The following is an 11,687-nucleotide window of genomic DNA, read 5'->3' as shown; positions in this document are numbered from 1 at the left end:
GGCGCCGGCGCAGCCCGGGGGCGGCGGGAGGAGGAGGAGGCGGCGGCGGCCGTGGCGCTGGGAGCTCCTGTCACCGCTGGGGCCGGGCCGGGCCGGGCGGAAGTGCTGGGGACGTGAGGGCGCGAGGGCCGGGACATGGGACCCGCCATCCCCGCCGCTCGCGGTCTGGGCCCGCTGCCGCTGTTGCTGCCACTATTGCTGCTGCTTCTGCGCGCGCAGCTCGCCGTCGGGAGCCTGGCCGGTGGGAGTCCCAGCGCTGCCGAGGTGAGGCCCGGCCGGGTCCAAGGGGATGGGGGAAGGGGCGGGACCGGGCCTCTGGACCCCGATGCGGACAGGTCCAGAGCAGAAAGCGCAGTCTTTCCAGCTAGGTGGCGGGGCCCCCCGGCGCCGCTAACTGCACTAGGCATTCAGAAAACCGTAAGTCCAGGCCCCATCTCCTTCATCATCGTCGTCCCAGTCCCCTCCAGCCCCCAGCGTAGGAACTGGCTTTTCCAGAGCCCCTGGTCCCAGAAGTCCAGTCCCCTCACACCCTCTCGACCTAGGTGACTCAGCCCGAGACCCCTCCCACCTGAACAGGACCCACCAGGCAGCAAGGCACCTACAGCCAAGAATCTGGGCCCCCTGCATCCTCTGGACCCATATGAGGCCTCCCGCAAAGCTCCTAGGACCCAGAAGTCTAGGCCGCCAGCCACCGCCCCCCAACCCAGGATGTAGCTCTCCATCCCTCAAGGACTTGGTGTCCAGGCCTGCAGGGCCCTGAAGCCAGGCCTTGTGGTCTTTGCACCCGAGAATTTGAGCATGAGCTAGGGATGGAGGGAGGAGGGGCCAGAACGCCTGGGTTCTGACCTCCTCCCCCGCCATTCACGTTTAACCCTTTCAGCTCTAGTGCGGCTGAGCTGGGGTGAGGGCGGAGCCTGTCTCCGCGGCAACAAGGCCGCGAGAATCCCGGGGGACCCGGGTCGCCATAGCAACGGCAGAGCTGGGGCGCCCCCGCCCTGTGGGAGCTGTTTCCCGGGGAACCAAACCTCTATGGAGGCGGTGCGCGGTGCTTGGTGGAGGGGGCTGGTGCTGGGGGTGTGAATATATGGGTCCTAGGGAGCAAAGGACCAGGGGACTCACATGCCCGCGTCCCCCGTGCCCTCGCTGACCCCTCCGTCCCCACCCCCAGGCCCCAGGGTCTGCCCAGGTGGCTGGACTATGCGGGCGCCCAACCCTTCACCGGGACCTGCGTACCGGCCGCTGGGAACCAGACCCACAGCTCTCACGACGCTGTCTCCGGGACCCGCAACGCGTGCTGGAGTACTGCAGACAGGTAGGCGGGACCTACTGGGAGGGGCGTGGCCAGCAAGAACGGGGATCCAACTTGGGGCCGGGTCGCGCGTGAGAAGCTAGTCGTGCAAAGGCAAGGTCCAGGGAGATAAGGGATCCAAGAAGGCATGGGAAACTAGGGGACGTGGCCACCAAAGAGGCGAAGTTAGGACAGGACCTGTTTCTGAGAAACTAGGTCAAGAAAGGGGAAGAACCGTGCAAAGACGGCCCGCTGAGGAAAGTGTCCAGTGAAGAGACGGAGTTTAGCAATAATGTGGGGGACTCCTTAAAGAGCAGGTGTAGGTGGGCGTGACCAAAGGAGACGCGGGGCTAAGACAAAAAGACCTTTGGACCGGCGTGACTGGGAACGGGGTGGAACCCAATGGGAGAGTGGAAAGCTAGGAGGCGTGGCTATGAAAGCAGGTCTAGCACAAAGAGAAGGGATACTTACTGAGAGGCCAGAGAGAGAGCCGAGGCTTAACGAAGGGAGGAATCTATGGGGAGATAAACCTGATAGGGGGAAGGGGCCGAGGCGACTACAAGAGAGGTGGGCTTAGAGGGATTGAGTTTTTGGGCAATGGAGGGCCCTTCGTAAAGAAACTGGACAGGCAAAGGGGCGGAGCCTAAGGATGGCGTGGCTTAAGGGAGAGGTACTAGGGGGCGTGGCCAACGGGCTTGAGGGGCTTAGATATCTAAGACCTGTTCTACAGAGAAGCAGGGCCTAGGGAGGAGAGGTCCTTATGAATACTAGAGACTTGAAAAGGGACATGGCCAGTGCAGAAGCGCAGGCGGGGCCGTGGGTTGATCACCCCCACCCGGTGCCCCCAGATGTACCCGGAGCTGCAGATTGTACGTGTGGAACAGGCGACACAGGCCATCCCCATGGAGCAATGGTGCGGGGATGCCCGAGGTGGCCGCTGTGCCCACCCCCACCACCAGGTTGTGCCTTTCCGCTGCCTGGGTGAGTCACAGGCTGGGGGAGGGGAACGGAAGGAGGGGGGCGTCTCCGAGGGGTGAGATTCTGGCCCTGGTTTCAGGCTCACATTAGGGAGATGGATGCCTGGGTCCAGAGTGGGACCGAAAAGCCTATGAGGATAAGAGATCCGGATTCTGAGGAAGGTAGGGCTAGTGGCTGTGGCAGTGTGTCACATCGATGACCCCCATTTGCCAGAGGGTGAATTTGTGAGCGAGGCCCTGCTGGTGCCCGAAGGCTGCCGGTTCCTGCACCAGGAGCGCATGGACCAGTGCGAGAGTTCAACCCGGAGGCGTCAGGAGGCACAGGAGGTCAGGACCAAGCCCACTCGTCCTCACCCCCCCAGAACCCAGGGATCCAGTCCTCTAACACCCTCCTCCTCCAGAACCCAAGAGTCTGGGCCTCAGCCCTCTCTTCCCAATGGGACAGAACCAGGAATCCAGGCTCCCAGCCCCATCAGCCCCCAAGACCCAGGCATCCGGGCTCCCCCCTACCTTCTGTTACCCCACAGTCCTGGCATCTGGGCCCACTCTTCCCGCAGGCCTGCAGCTCCCAGGGCCTCATCCTGCATGGCTCGGGCATGCTTTTGCCCTGTGGCGCGGATCGGTTCCGAGGTGTGGAGTATGTGTGCTGCCCCCCTCCAGTGACCCCCAACCCGTCTGGGACAGCAGTTGGGTGAGTGGGAGGGAAGCCTCCATGCCCAACCCAAGGCTCCTGAGGCAGGAGATGGAAGCCTGGGGGCCTGGGCCCAGGTTCTTATTGCCTGGGGTCTTCCGCTCCCTCAGTGATCCTTCCACTCGGTCGTGGCCTCCCGGGGGCAGAGTTGAGGGGGGTGAGGATGAGGAAGAGGAGGAATCCTTCCTACAGCCAGTAGACGATTACTTTGTGGAGCCCCCACGGGCTGAGGAGGAAGAAGAGGAGGAAAGAGCCCCACCCTCAAGCTCCCATCCCCCTGCAGGGGTCAGCAAAGGTGAGGCGGGCTCTGAACCCCCAGTCCCCTCCACCCTGGGGGGAGGATGATTTAGGGAGCCTTGGTATAGGGGCCTCTTTGGGAGGGACCTGTGGGGGAGAAGCCCTGTTGGGGGAAATGGGAGGGATGGGAATGGCTTTGAATAAAGTAGAGGTGGAAGGGGCAGCCTGTGAGGAATGCAAAAGGGGAGGGTGGTTTGGGGGTACCCGGAAGTGGAGGAGTCATTTGGTAGGTCTGAAGGATTACTGGGGAGAAAGCTTGGAGGATAGTGTAATGGATTCCTAAGCTTTACAGGAACAGACCCAGTTCAGAACCACATTTCACATGATGCCAGGCAGCAGCTGTGGCTGAAGTGCACACATGAGGGTCTCCAGCGCGCTCTAGGAAATGCAGTTCTCTGGGAAGGGAAGGAGACCTGGAGCTGGGCTTCTGGCTGACTCCCTGGTTCCTGGCCTTGCAGTGACTCCCACCCCGAGGCCCACGGATGGTGTGGACGTGTACTTTGGCATGCCTGGAGAAATCAGCGAGCATGAGGGGTTCCTGCGGGCCAAGATGGATCTGGAGGAGCGCAGGATGCGTCAGATTAACGAGGTGATGGTGCTGGGGGCCTCAGGACCCCCCATAACACAGAGCTCCCTAAATATCAGGAAATTCCTCAGGGACACATTGAGACTACCTCTAAAGAGTCCCCAAGTCCCCATTAAGCCCCAGTCCTCAACACCACCCCTAAGATGACCAGGGATCTCTGACCCACCTAGAATCCCACTGAGATGCCACCAGATTCTATGGAAACTCTGATGCATGGTACTCTTCCACTTTAAATTCCTTCTGAATCCTCTCTCTTGGGAATCCAAGAGGCAGGGGGACTTAAGGGATCTGGAGACTCTGAAGAAGGATGGGGACAGGGGAGATTCAGTGGGTAGAGCAGGGTGGATTCTAGGATCCTGAAGCTCCCCTTGTCCCCAGGTGATGCGTGAATGGGCCATGGCGGACAACCAGTCCAAGAACCTGCCTAAGGCCGACAGACAGGCCCTGAATGAGGTAGGACAACCTCCAGGGTGTCCTACTCAGGCCTGTCCACTACCTGGGGCACACTGGGTCTCAGCCTGGCTAAGGCTTTGTCTGGCCTCATCCAGTTTCACCCCTTCCTACTTGCATGGGCCTCTCCAGGCCCCACCCTTACCCTCGGCTCAGCCCCTCTTGGCCTACATCCAACCTGACTTTGCTTCCCTCCTCTTCCCACTGGCCATGTTTTGCCCTGTCTTAACTTGATCCTAGCCTCTGAGGGCTGGCTCTGGAGGCCTCTCCCAAGCTGGGCCCCTGCAGACACAGCCCGGTCCTTCTCAGCCTCTCTTTGATGCTCGGCCCTGCTCCCTGACTCTGATCCTGCCCCTGTAATCTCCCTTTTACTCGGTCCCTCCTCAGTAGTCCCGGCCTCATGACTCTCTGACCCACCTCTCTCAGCCTCACCTTAGTACAGCCCTACCCTGTGTAGACCCCACTCGCCTGAGCCCTATTACTTGACTCTTGCTCCTACCCAGCTCAGTCTTATTTAGTTACAGCCTGTCTCCAGCGGGTCCTGCCCAGGCCTGAGCCCTACCTTTCCTACAATACTTGGCTCCTTTCATCTCAACACAGGCCAGCTCTGTTCCTAGACTGTTCCTGCCCATGTAGTGAACACCTTCAGCGGGGCTCCCAGCAGGCCTAGCCCTGCCCCCACTCTACCTGGCCCTGCAGCCCCAGCTCCACCAGTCAGTCTCCTGTCACCTAGTCCCACCCCAGGTTGACTCTGCCCAGGCCTGGATCCACTGCACGCCTCCCTCTCCCCCGCCACTTGACCCTATAGCCCTACCTTTCCAGACTGCCTTTGACCCGGGTTTCACCCCACTACGCCTCTCCTGGCCCTGTGCCCGCCCCCTCGCCAGCACTTCCAGTCCATTCTGCAGACCCTGGAGGAGCAGGTGTCTGGTGAGCGACAGCGCCTGGTGGAGACCCATGCCACCCGAGTCACTGCCCTTATCAACGACCAGCGCCGGGCTGCCTTGGAAGGCTTCCTGGCGGCACTGCAGGGGGATCCGCCTCAGGTGCGGGAGCCGTGGGGGCAGAGGGCAGGGGGTGGAAAGGGCTGGGGCAGGCCTGGGCAGCCTTCATCGCTTCCACAGCCAGAGCGCGTCCTGCTGGCCCTGCGGCGCTACCTGCGAGCAGAGCGGAAGGAACAGAGGCACACGCTGAGGCACTATCAACACGTGGCCGCCGTGGACCCCGAGAAGGCCCAGCAGACGCGCCTCCAGGTGCTCAGGTTCTTCCAGCTCCCAAATTCTCAGCTAGCCCTCAGCCCCCGGCCTCTTGGACCCCATCCCCCAAACTCTTCTCTTGCCCCTCGTACCCTCTTTCCATCCCTTGGACCTCCTTCCTATCCCTGGAACCTCCCCCTTCTGTGCTTGGGACCCATTCCAGTCCCTCAGGTCCTTACTTCCTGACCCTGGAATGCTGCCTCCCCGACCCCTGTGCCTTTGACCCCTTTCTTGAATTCCCACTCTCTGTCCCTTGACCCCACTTCTTGTCCCTTGGATTCTTACTTCCTTTCCTAGAATCCCCCTCCTGTGCCCTGAACCCTGTTCCTGTCCCTCAACTCTCCTTTTTCCCTAACCCCACTTGTTCTCCCTGGCACCCTTGCTCTGTGCCCTCAGATCCTAATTCCTGTTTCTTGGATGTCCTCTTCCTGTCCAAGAATACTCCATTCTATGCTCTTGAACTCCAAGTCTTGCCCTTGAACCACATCATTTCTATATGACCCTCCAATTCTACTTCCTTCTTCAGAACCTCCTCAAGCCTCACTTCCTATTCCTCAGACCCTGCTCTCTGCCCCTCCTACCCACTTACCATCTTCTATACCATATTCCTTGCGCCCTATACTTACCTTGTCTCCTGTGCCCCACCTTTCCTAGCAACTACTCCTTTTCCTTCTTCCTTACTTTCTTTCCCAAGACTCTCACAGCCTGTCTTCTGTACATCTTTTCCTTTTTCATTGTATTCCACTTCTCCTTCTCCAATTTCCTTCCTCCCATGGCCAAGTTCCTGGCCCTTGTACCCTACTTCCTGTCCATTGTATGTGCTAATTTTGCTTGGAACCTCTTGACCTTCCTCCTTCACCCTGCCTCCGTTTCCCCATCTCTAGCCTGCACTGCTCAGTTCATCCCTCATACTCACTCCCCCACAGGTGCAGACTCACCTTCAAGTAATCGAGGAAAGGATGAATCAGAGCCTGGGGCTGCTTGACCAGAACCCCCGCCTGGCTCAGGAGCTGTGGCCCCAGATCCGTGAGTGCCCAATCCTGACCCCCAGCCTTTGACTCCCCTGCCATTTCAGCTATCTATTCCTGTGTAACAAACTCCAAAACTTAGTAGCTTAAATCAACCACTTTCTTTTCTTTTCTTTCTTTCTTTCTTTCTTTCTTTTTTTTTTTTTTGAGTTTGGGAAACCAAGGTTTATTCCAGTCTTTCTTTAAAAATGGTCCACAGTCCTTCAAGGACCTTCATTAGTTAGCATCACTTGAAAAGTTTGTTAAAAATGCAAGTTTAGGGACCTCACTCCACACCTGTTGAATCAGAATCTTCTGAGACATGGATGGAAAATTTGCATTTGACAACTTCTTTGAGTAATTCAAATGCACACTGAGGATAGGAAATCTTCATCTTCTGGTCATAGGACAGCATGTACCCGGTATTATAGCTGTATTAATTCAACCATTTTCATTGCTCATGATTCTGCCGTCTGCTCTGGGTTCTGCTGGGTGCTTCTTCTGCCGGTCTTGCCAGTAGTCCAGCGTGTCACTACATTTGGCTAGCAGGTCAGCTAAGGGCTGGGACTCTGGCACAAATGAGCCAGTCTCCCCCTCTGTGTAGGCTCAGGGCCTCTCTTCTCCATGGAGCCCCTCCATGTGGTCTCTCCAACAGGGGAGCTGGACATGGTGGTTCAGGCTCCCCATACTGTGCACGTGGAAACTGCCAGGTCTTCTTAAGACTTGGGCCCACCTTCTATTGGTTAAAGCAAGTCACAAACCCAGTCCAGATTCAAGCTGCAGGGCCTTCACAAGAGCATGAATACCAGAAAGTGTAACCCCCAGATCTACTGTGACTTCCTCCTGGATGTCCCATGCCAAACCCTAATTCTCCTGCTCTTTAAGGAGGCTGTTCTCTTGAACTTCAACCTCCATCCTCCAACACTCAGCTCCACTTCCCCAGGTCACACGTATGCCCCCCCCCCCACCGATCACTCTATTGTTAGGGTGCCATGCATTCACCCATTTTTGTTTTGTGGATCCCTATGCTCACAACGTCACCACCTTTCTGCATGTTCCCCTCAGAGGAGCTTCTCCACTCTGAACACCTGGGCCCCAGTGAACTGGAAGCCCCTGCCCCGGGGGGCAGCAATGAGGACAAGGGTGGGCTGCAGCCCCTGGATTCCAAGGATGGTGAGTTAACCCAAATATACATAATCCCAGACTTTGGGGTACAGGTCCCCAACCTCAGTTCTAATCCCCTAAAGTCTGGGGGTGTCTTAGCCACCACAGTGAGTGGAAGAGGGTGGGAAGGAATGTCTGAGGTTGTAGAGGCCTCTGTAGGATCCTCGATCCTCCTTCCTCGGCCCCTGGGAGGGGGCTTCCCCGCACTATCTTTGGTGATGCTCTCTTCTCTTCACTGTTCCACCTGCCTTGCCTCCTCTGGCTGCCAGCAGACACCCCCATGGCCCTTCCAAAAGGTGAGTATCTCACAGAGTAGCCCCCAGCCACCAAATCCCTCTGAGTCCTTGAGCCCAGAAAGGCCTCCTGGGATGGTGTCTGGTGCCCCTTCTGACCCCCTCTCCAGGCGGGGGTAGCACCATTCTGGACTCGCAGGAATGAGATAGGATTTGGGGGGTAGGGTCCACAGAACAAGATGCTGCATCCTCTGGGAAAGAGAAGATGTCCCCCCTGGAGCAGTATGAACGAAAGGTAAGTTAGTCGGACCCGCGGGCACCGGAGGGAGGATGGGCCAGGGGGCCTGGACTCCTAGGTCTGAAGGAGGAGGGTGCTAGGGGTTTGGGTTCCTTGGCCTCAGAGGAAAGAAGGGACTGAGGACATGGACTTCAGGGTCCTAGGGAAGGAGAGGGCTGGGGGATGCCTTCTTGGGGCCCAAGGAAGGGGGAGGCAGGGGCCCAGACTTCTGGGTCCCTGACACCTCCTGCTCCCCCAGGTGAATGCGTCTGTTCCAAGGGGTTTTCCTTTCCACTCATCGGAGATTCAGAGAGATGAGCTGGTAAGAGGAGGAATATTCTGGGGACTTAGGGGAAGAGGTCAGAGGTCAGTGGGCTAGGCTGTGACTCCCAAAGCCACACAGGGCCCTGATGAGCCTCCAAGATGACCCCGGCCCCATCGCCTCTCCCTGCAGGCACCAGCTGGAACAGGCATGTCCCGAGAGGCTGTGTCTGGTCTGCTGATCATGGGAGCAGGTGGCGGCTCCCTGGTCATCCTCTCCATGCTGCTGTTGCGCAGGAAGAAACCCTACGGGGCTATCAGCCATGGCGTGGTGGAGGTGAGAGGCAAAGAGACCTGGAACGGGGAGGACTTCCAGAGCCTGGGGGTAGAGGGGCTGTGAGGTCTGCGGTCAGGTCCCTGTGGCCCACTCCGCCTGCCCTGCCCCTATTGCAGGTGGACCCCATGCTGACCCTGGAGGAGCAGCAGCTGCGTGAACTGCAGCGTCACGGCTATGAGAACCCCACCTACCGCTTCCTGGAGGAACGACCCTGAACCAGCCCCCTTCACCCCTTTGGTTGAGCCCAGACCTTCCCTCTTCCTGGAGCCCCAGAACCCCAACTCCCAGCCTGGGGGAGGGGTCTTGGAAAAGTTCATTTCACACCCTTTGTGAGGGGGCTGGAAAGTCTTATTTCCCCTGTCCAATTCCAAATTTCATCCCTAAGAAATCCCCAGGTATTCCCAGCTGCCTCCCCGCTTGGGACCTCCTCACTTTAATTTATTTTGTACATTAATGTATTGTTCCTTAAGGTGACCACCAGTTGGTCCCACTGTCTGTTGTTCCCTGGAATTCACCCTCCCACGTGTCCCCCACTAATATCCCAATAAAGTCCTCTTCCCCACCAGGCCATCCTCTGTCTCTGTGGGGGAATCAGGGTATAATCAGCTCTGGACATTGGTGTGCAAGCCCGCCCAGACCTCCTTCACCTCTTTAAACTGTTGGAGAGATCTTTAAGTCAGGGCGGGGCCTTGGGAAGGGGCGGGGTCCAGAGATCTAGGCTAGACTCCCACCCAGGAGCTTTCCGTGGTACTGACTGGGCAGCCACTTCTAAGCCTGTATCAGCTGGGTTCCAGGGTGGACTCCAAGGAGGCTGGGCTCCAGCAAGTTTCCCCTGCCTCCCACTCACCCTCATACACAATCGCATACAACATCCACCCCCCAACCTGTGAACTCGATCAGGGACAGGGAATCTTGAACTGCTCTTGTCATCCTTGAGTCTTAAGCCCTTCTGGGGGAGGTGATTAGAATCCCCTTGGAGTGTGGAAATCCAACCATGTGTCCCAGAGAGGGTTCTGTGATGTCTGCAAGTGCATCGCATTTTGTGACATGTCAGAGTTGTCCCTCTATATATACTGTTACCTGTCTCAAGAGGGTTGTTACGAGGATTAAAAGGAGTAATATTTGTTGGGGCTTCCTTGGTGGCACAGTGGTTGAGAGTCCACCTGCCGATGCAGGGGACACGGGTTCGTGCCCCGGTCCGGGAGGATCCCGCGTGCCGCCGAGCGGCTGGGCCCGTGAGCCATGGCCGCTGAGCCTGTGTGTCCGGAGCCTGTGCTCCACGGCGGGAGAGGCCACAACAGTGAGAGGCCCGCGTACCACAAAAAAAAAAAGTAATACTTGTTGGGACATTAGAATTGTGCCTGGCACTTCGCAAGTACTTGTTGAATAAATTCTAAAATGACATGGCAGCAAACATTCATATGGCACCCTGTGCCAGGCACTACTCCAAGGGCTTTCATGCACTGGCACACTTAATCATTATTTCTACCCCATGAAGCAGGTACTATGACTATCCTCATTTATAGGTTAGGAAATGGAGGCAAAGAGAAGTTATATCACATTCCCAAGGTCACCATCTAGGAAGGGATGAAGCTAGGAATTCAACCCAGGAAACCTGGCTCCAGTGCCCATACTCTAGGCCATTTTGCTAACCTCCTGCCTAATAATTCATGGCTGTCCCACGTGGTGTTTGGGTTGCTCACTGCAAAATTTCAAGTGATACCATTCATCTCCTAGACATTGTAGATTTGCATTTTTACCACAACTTCCCAGCAGATAGCAGTAGTGTGCCATGTTCTAATATCAGGATAGCACAATTTTCTGACAGATGGCTAAGGGAGGGAGCATGTATTTTTAATTCTTCCAACAGACTGATGAGCTCACAGTGATGAGCTCTACATAAGATATACATGAATTATAGGTCATGTATATTAAATATAGACATGGTAGGTATTGGGAGGAAGATGCCTACATGATGCAAGTTGGATACAATGCCACAGCTTTATTAAGAACCCAGTTTGCAACATCCTTCTGATACTGGCTTTACCATCAGGTATACTCAGAGCATTCTAGTAGAAATCTATAAGTAGCACCACAAGCAGGGGAAAAACTGCCTTTGTATTTTCACAGCCAAGGGTGATTAACAGGCTAACAATAGGTAAGGAGCTCCAAGCAGGTGGGATAGGAAATGAAAGGCCATTTTGCTCAATACGCTCAGTGCATGATTCCCTAATAATATTTGCATTTTAATGGCAATACTTAGAGTAATTAGTTTAAAAACACTTTTTATTGAAATTCCAGCAGGAAAAATAGCTTTACTATTGCTCATTTGATGCTCTTGTGCCCCTAAACCACTCTTCTTTTCCCATTAAATACAATTTAATTCTTCTTTTAGTAAAGCAAAGTTTCCTAGAGACGTGTTATCACGTTAGTGGTGTGTGTGTGTGTGTGCGCTGATACATGTCGGGAAACACATCTTATATGTCAACAGAATCTAAGATGCCATCAAAAATAAGAAATATCAGGCTTCCCTGGTGGCGCAGTGGTTGACAGTCCGCCTGCTGATGCAGGGGACACGGGTTCGTGCCCCGGTCTGGGAAGATCCCACGTGCCACGGAGCGGCTGGGCTCGTGAGCCATGGCCGCTGAGCCTGCGCGTCCGGAGCCTGTGCTCCGCAACGGGAGAGGCCACAGCAGTGAGAGGCCCGCGTACCGCAAATAAATAAATAAATAAATAAATAAATAAATAAGAAATACCATTATTTTATGTACCACAAAGGAAAAATGCGCAGACATTAAACTATGCCACATAATTGTAAGATGAATTCCAATTAAGTTCTTCCTAGAATTAATGAAATACAACA

At 56.0% G+C, this 11,687-nt stretch overlaps 1 protein-coding gene across 3 annotated transcripts; it reads left to right on the top strand.

Annotated features, from left to right (window-relative positions):
* Positions 1-30: 30 nt before the first annotated feature.
* APLP1 (amyloid beta precursor like protein 1) lies at positions 31-9,392 on the top strand. 3 transcript variants are annotated; one of them, XM_060084830.1, is made up of 17 exons: positions 31-264; positions 1,169-1,312; positions 2,137-2,269; positions 2,480-2,592; positions 2,823-2,956; positions 3,067-3,251; positions 3,712-3,842; positions 4,218-4,292; positions 5,177-5,335; positions 5,414-5,542; positions 6,472-6,571; positions 7,618-7,725; positions 7,989-8,012; positions 8,174-8,244; positions 8,486-8,548; positions 8,681-8,824; positions 8,941-9,392. In XM_060084830.1, the coding sequence occupies exons 1-17, from the start codon at positions 136-138 to the stop codon at positions 9,037-9,039; spliced, it is 1,941 nt and encodes a 646-aa protein (XP_059940813.1). In that variant the 5' UTR covers positions 31-135; the 3' UTR covers positions 9,040-9,392. The 3 variants fall into 3 exon arrangements, with proteins under 3 accessions (XP_059940813.1, XP_059940812.1, XP_059940814.1); XM_060084829.1 differs by having other exon boundaries at positions 7,986-8,012; XM_060084831.1 differs by lacking the exon at positions 7,989-8,012.
* The last annotated feature ends 2,295 nt before the right edge of the window (positions 9,393-11,687 follow it).

The sequence above is a fragment of the Mesoplodon densirostris genome, chromosome 19 (genome assembly GCF_025265405.1).
Source record: "Mesoplodon densirostris isolate mMesDen1 chromosome 19, mMesDen1 primary haplotype, whole genome shotgun sequence".
Lineage (NCBI taxonomy): Eukaryota > Metazoa > Chordata > Mammalia > Artiodactyla > Ziphiidae > Mesoplodon > Mesoplodon densirostris.
The sequence above is the reverse complement of the archived record's forward strand: the minus strand, read 5'-3'. Positions and strand labels throughout refer to the sequence as shown.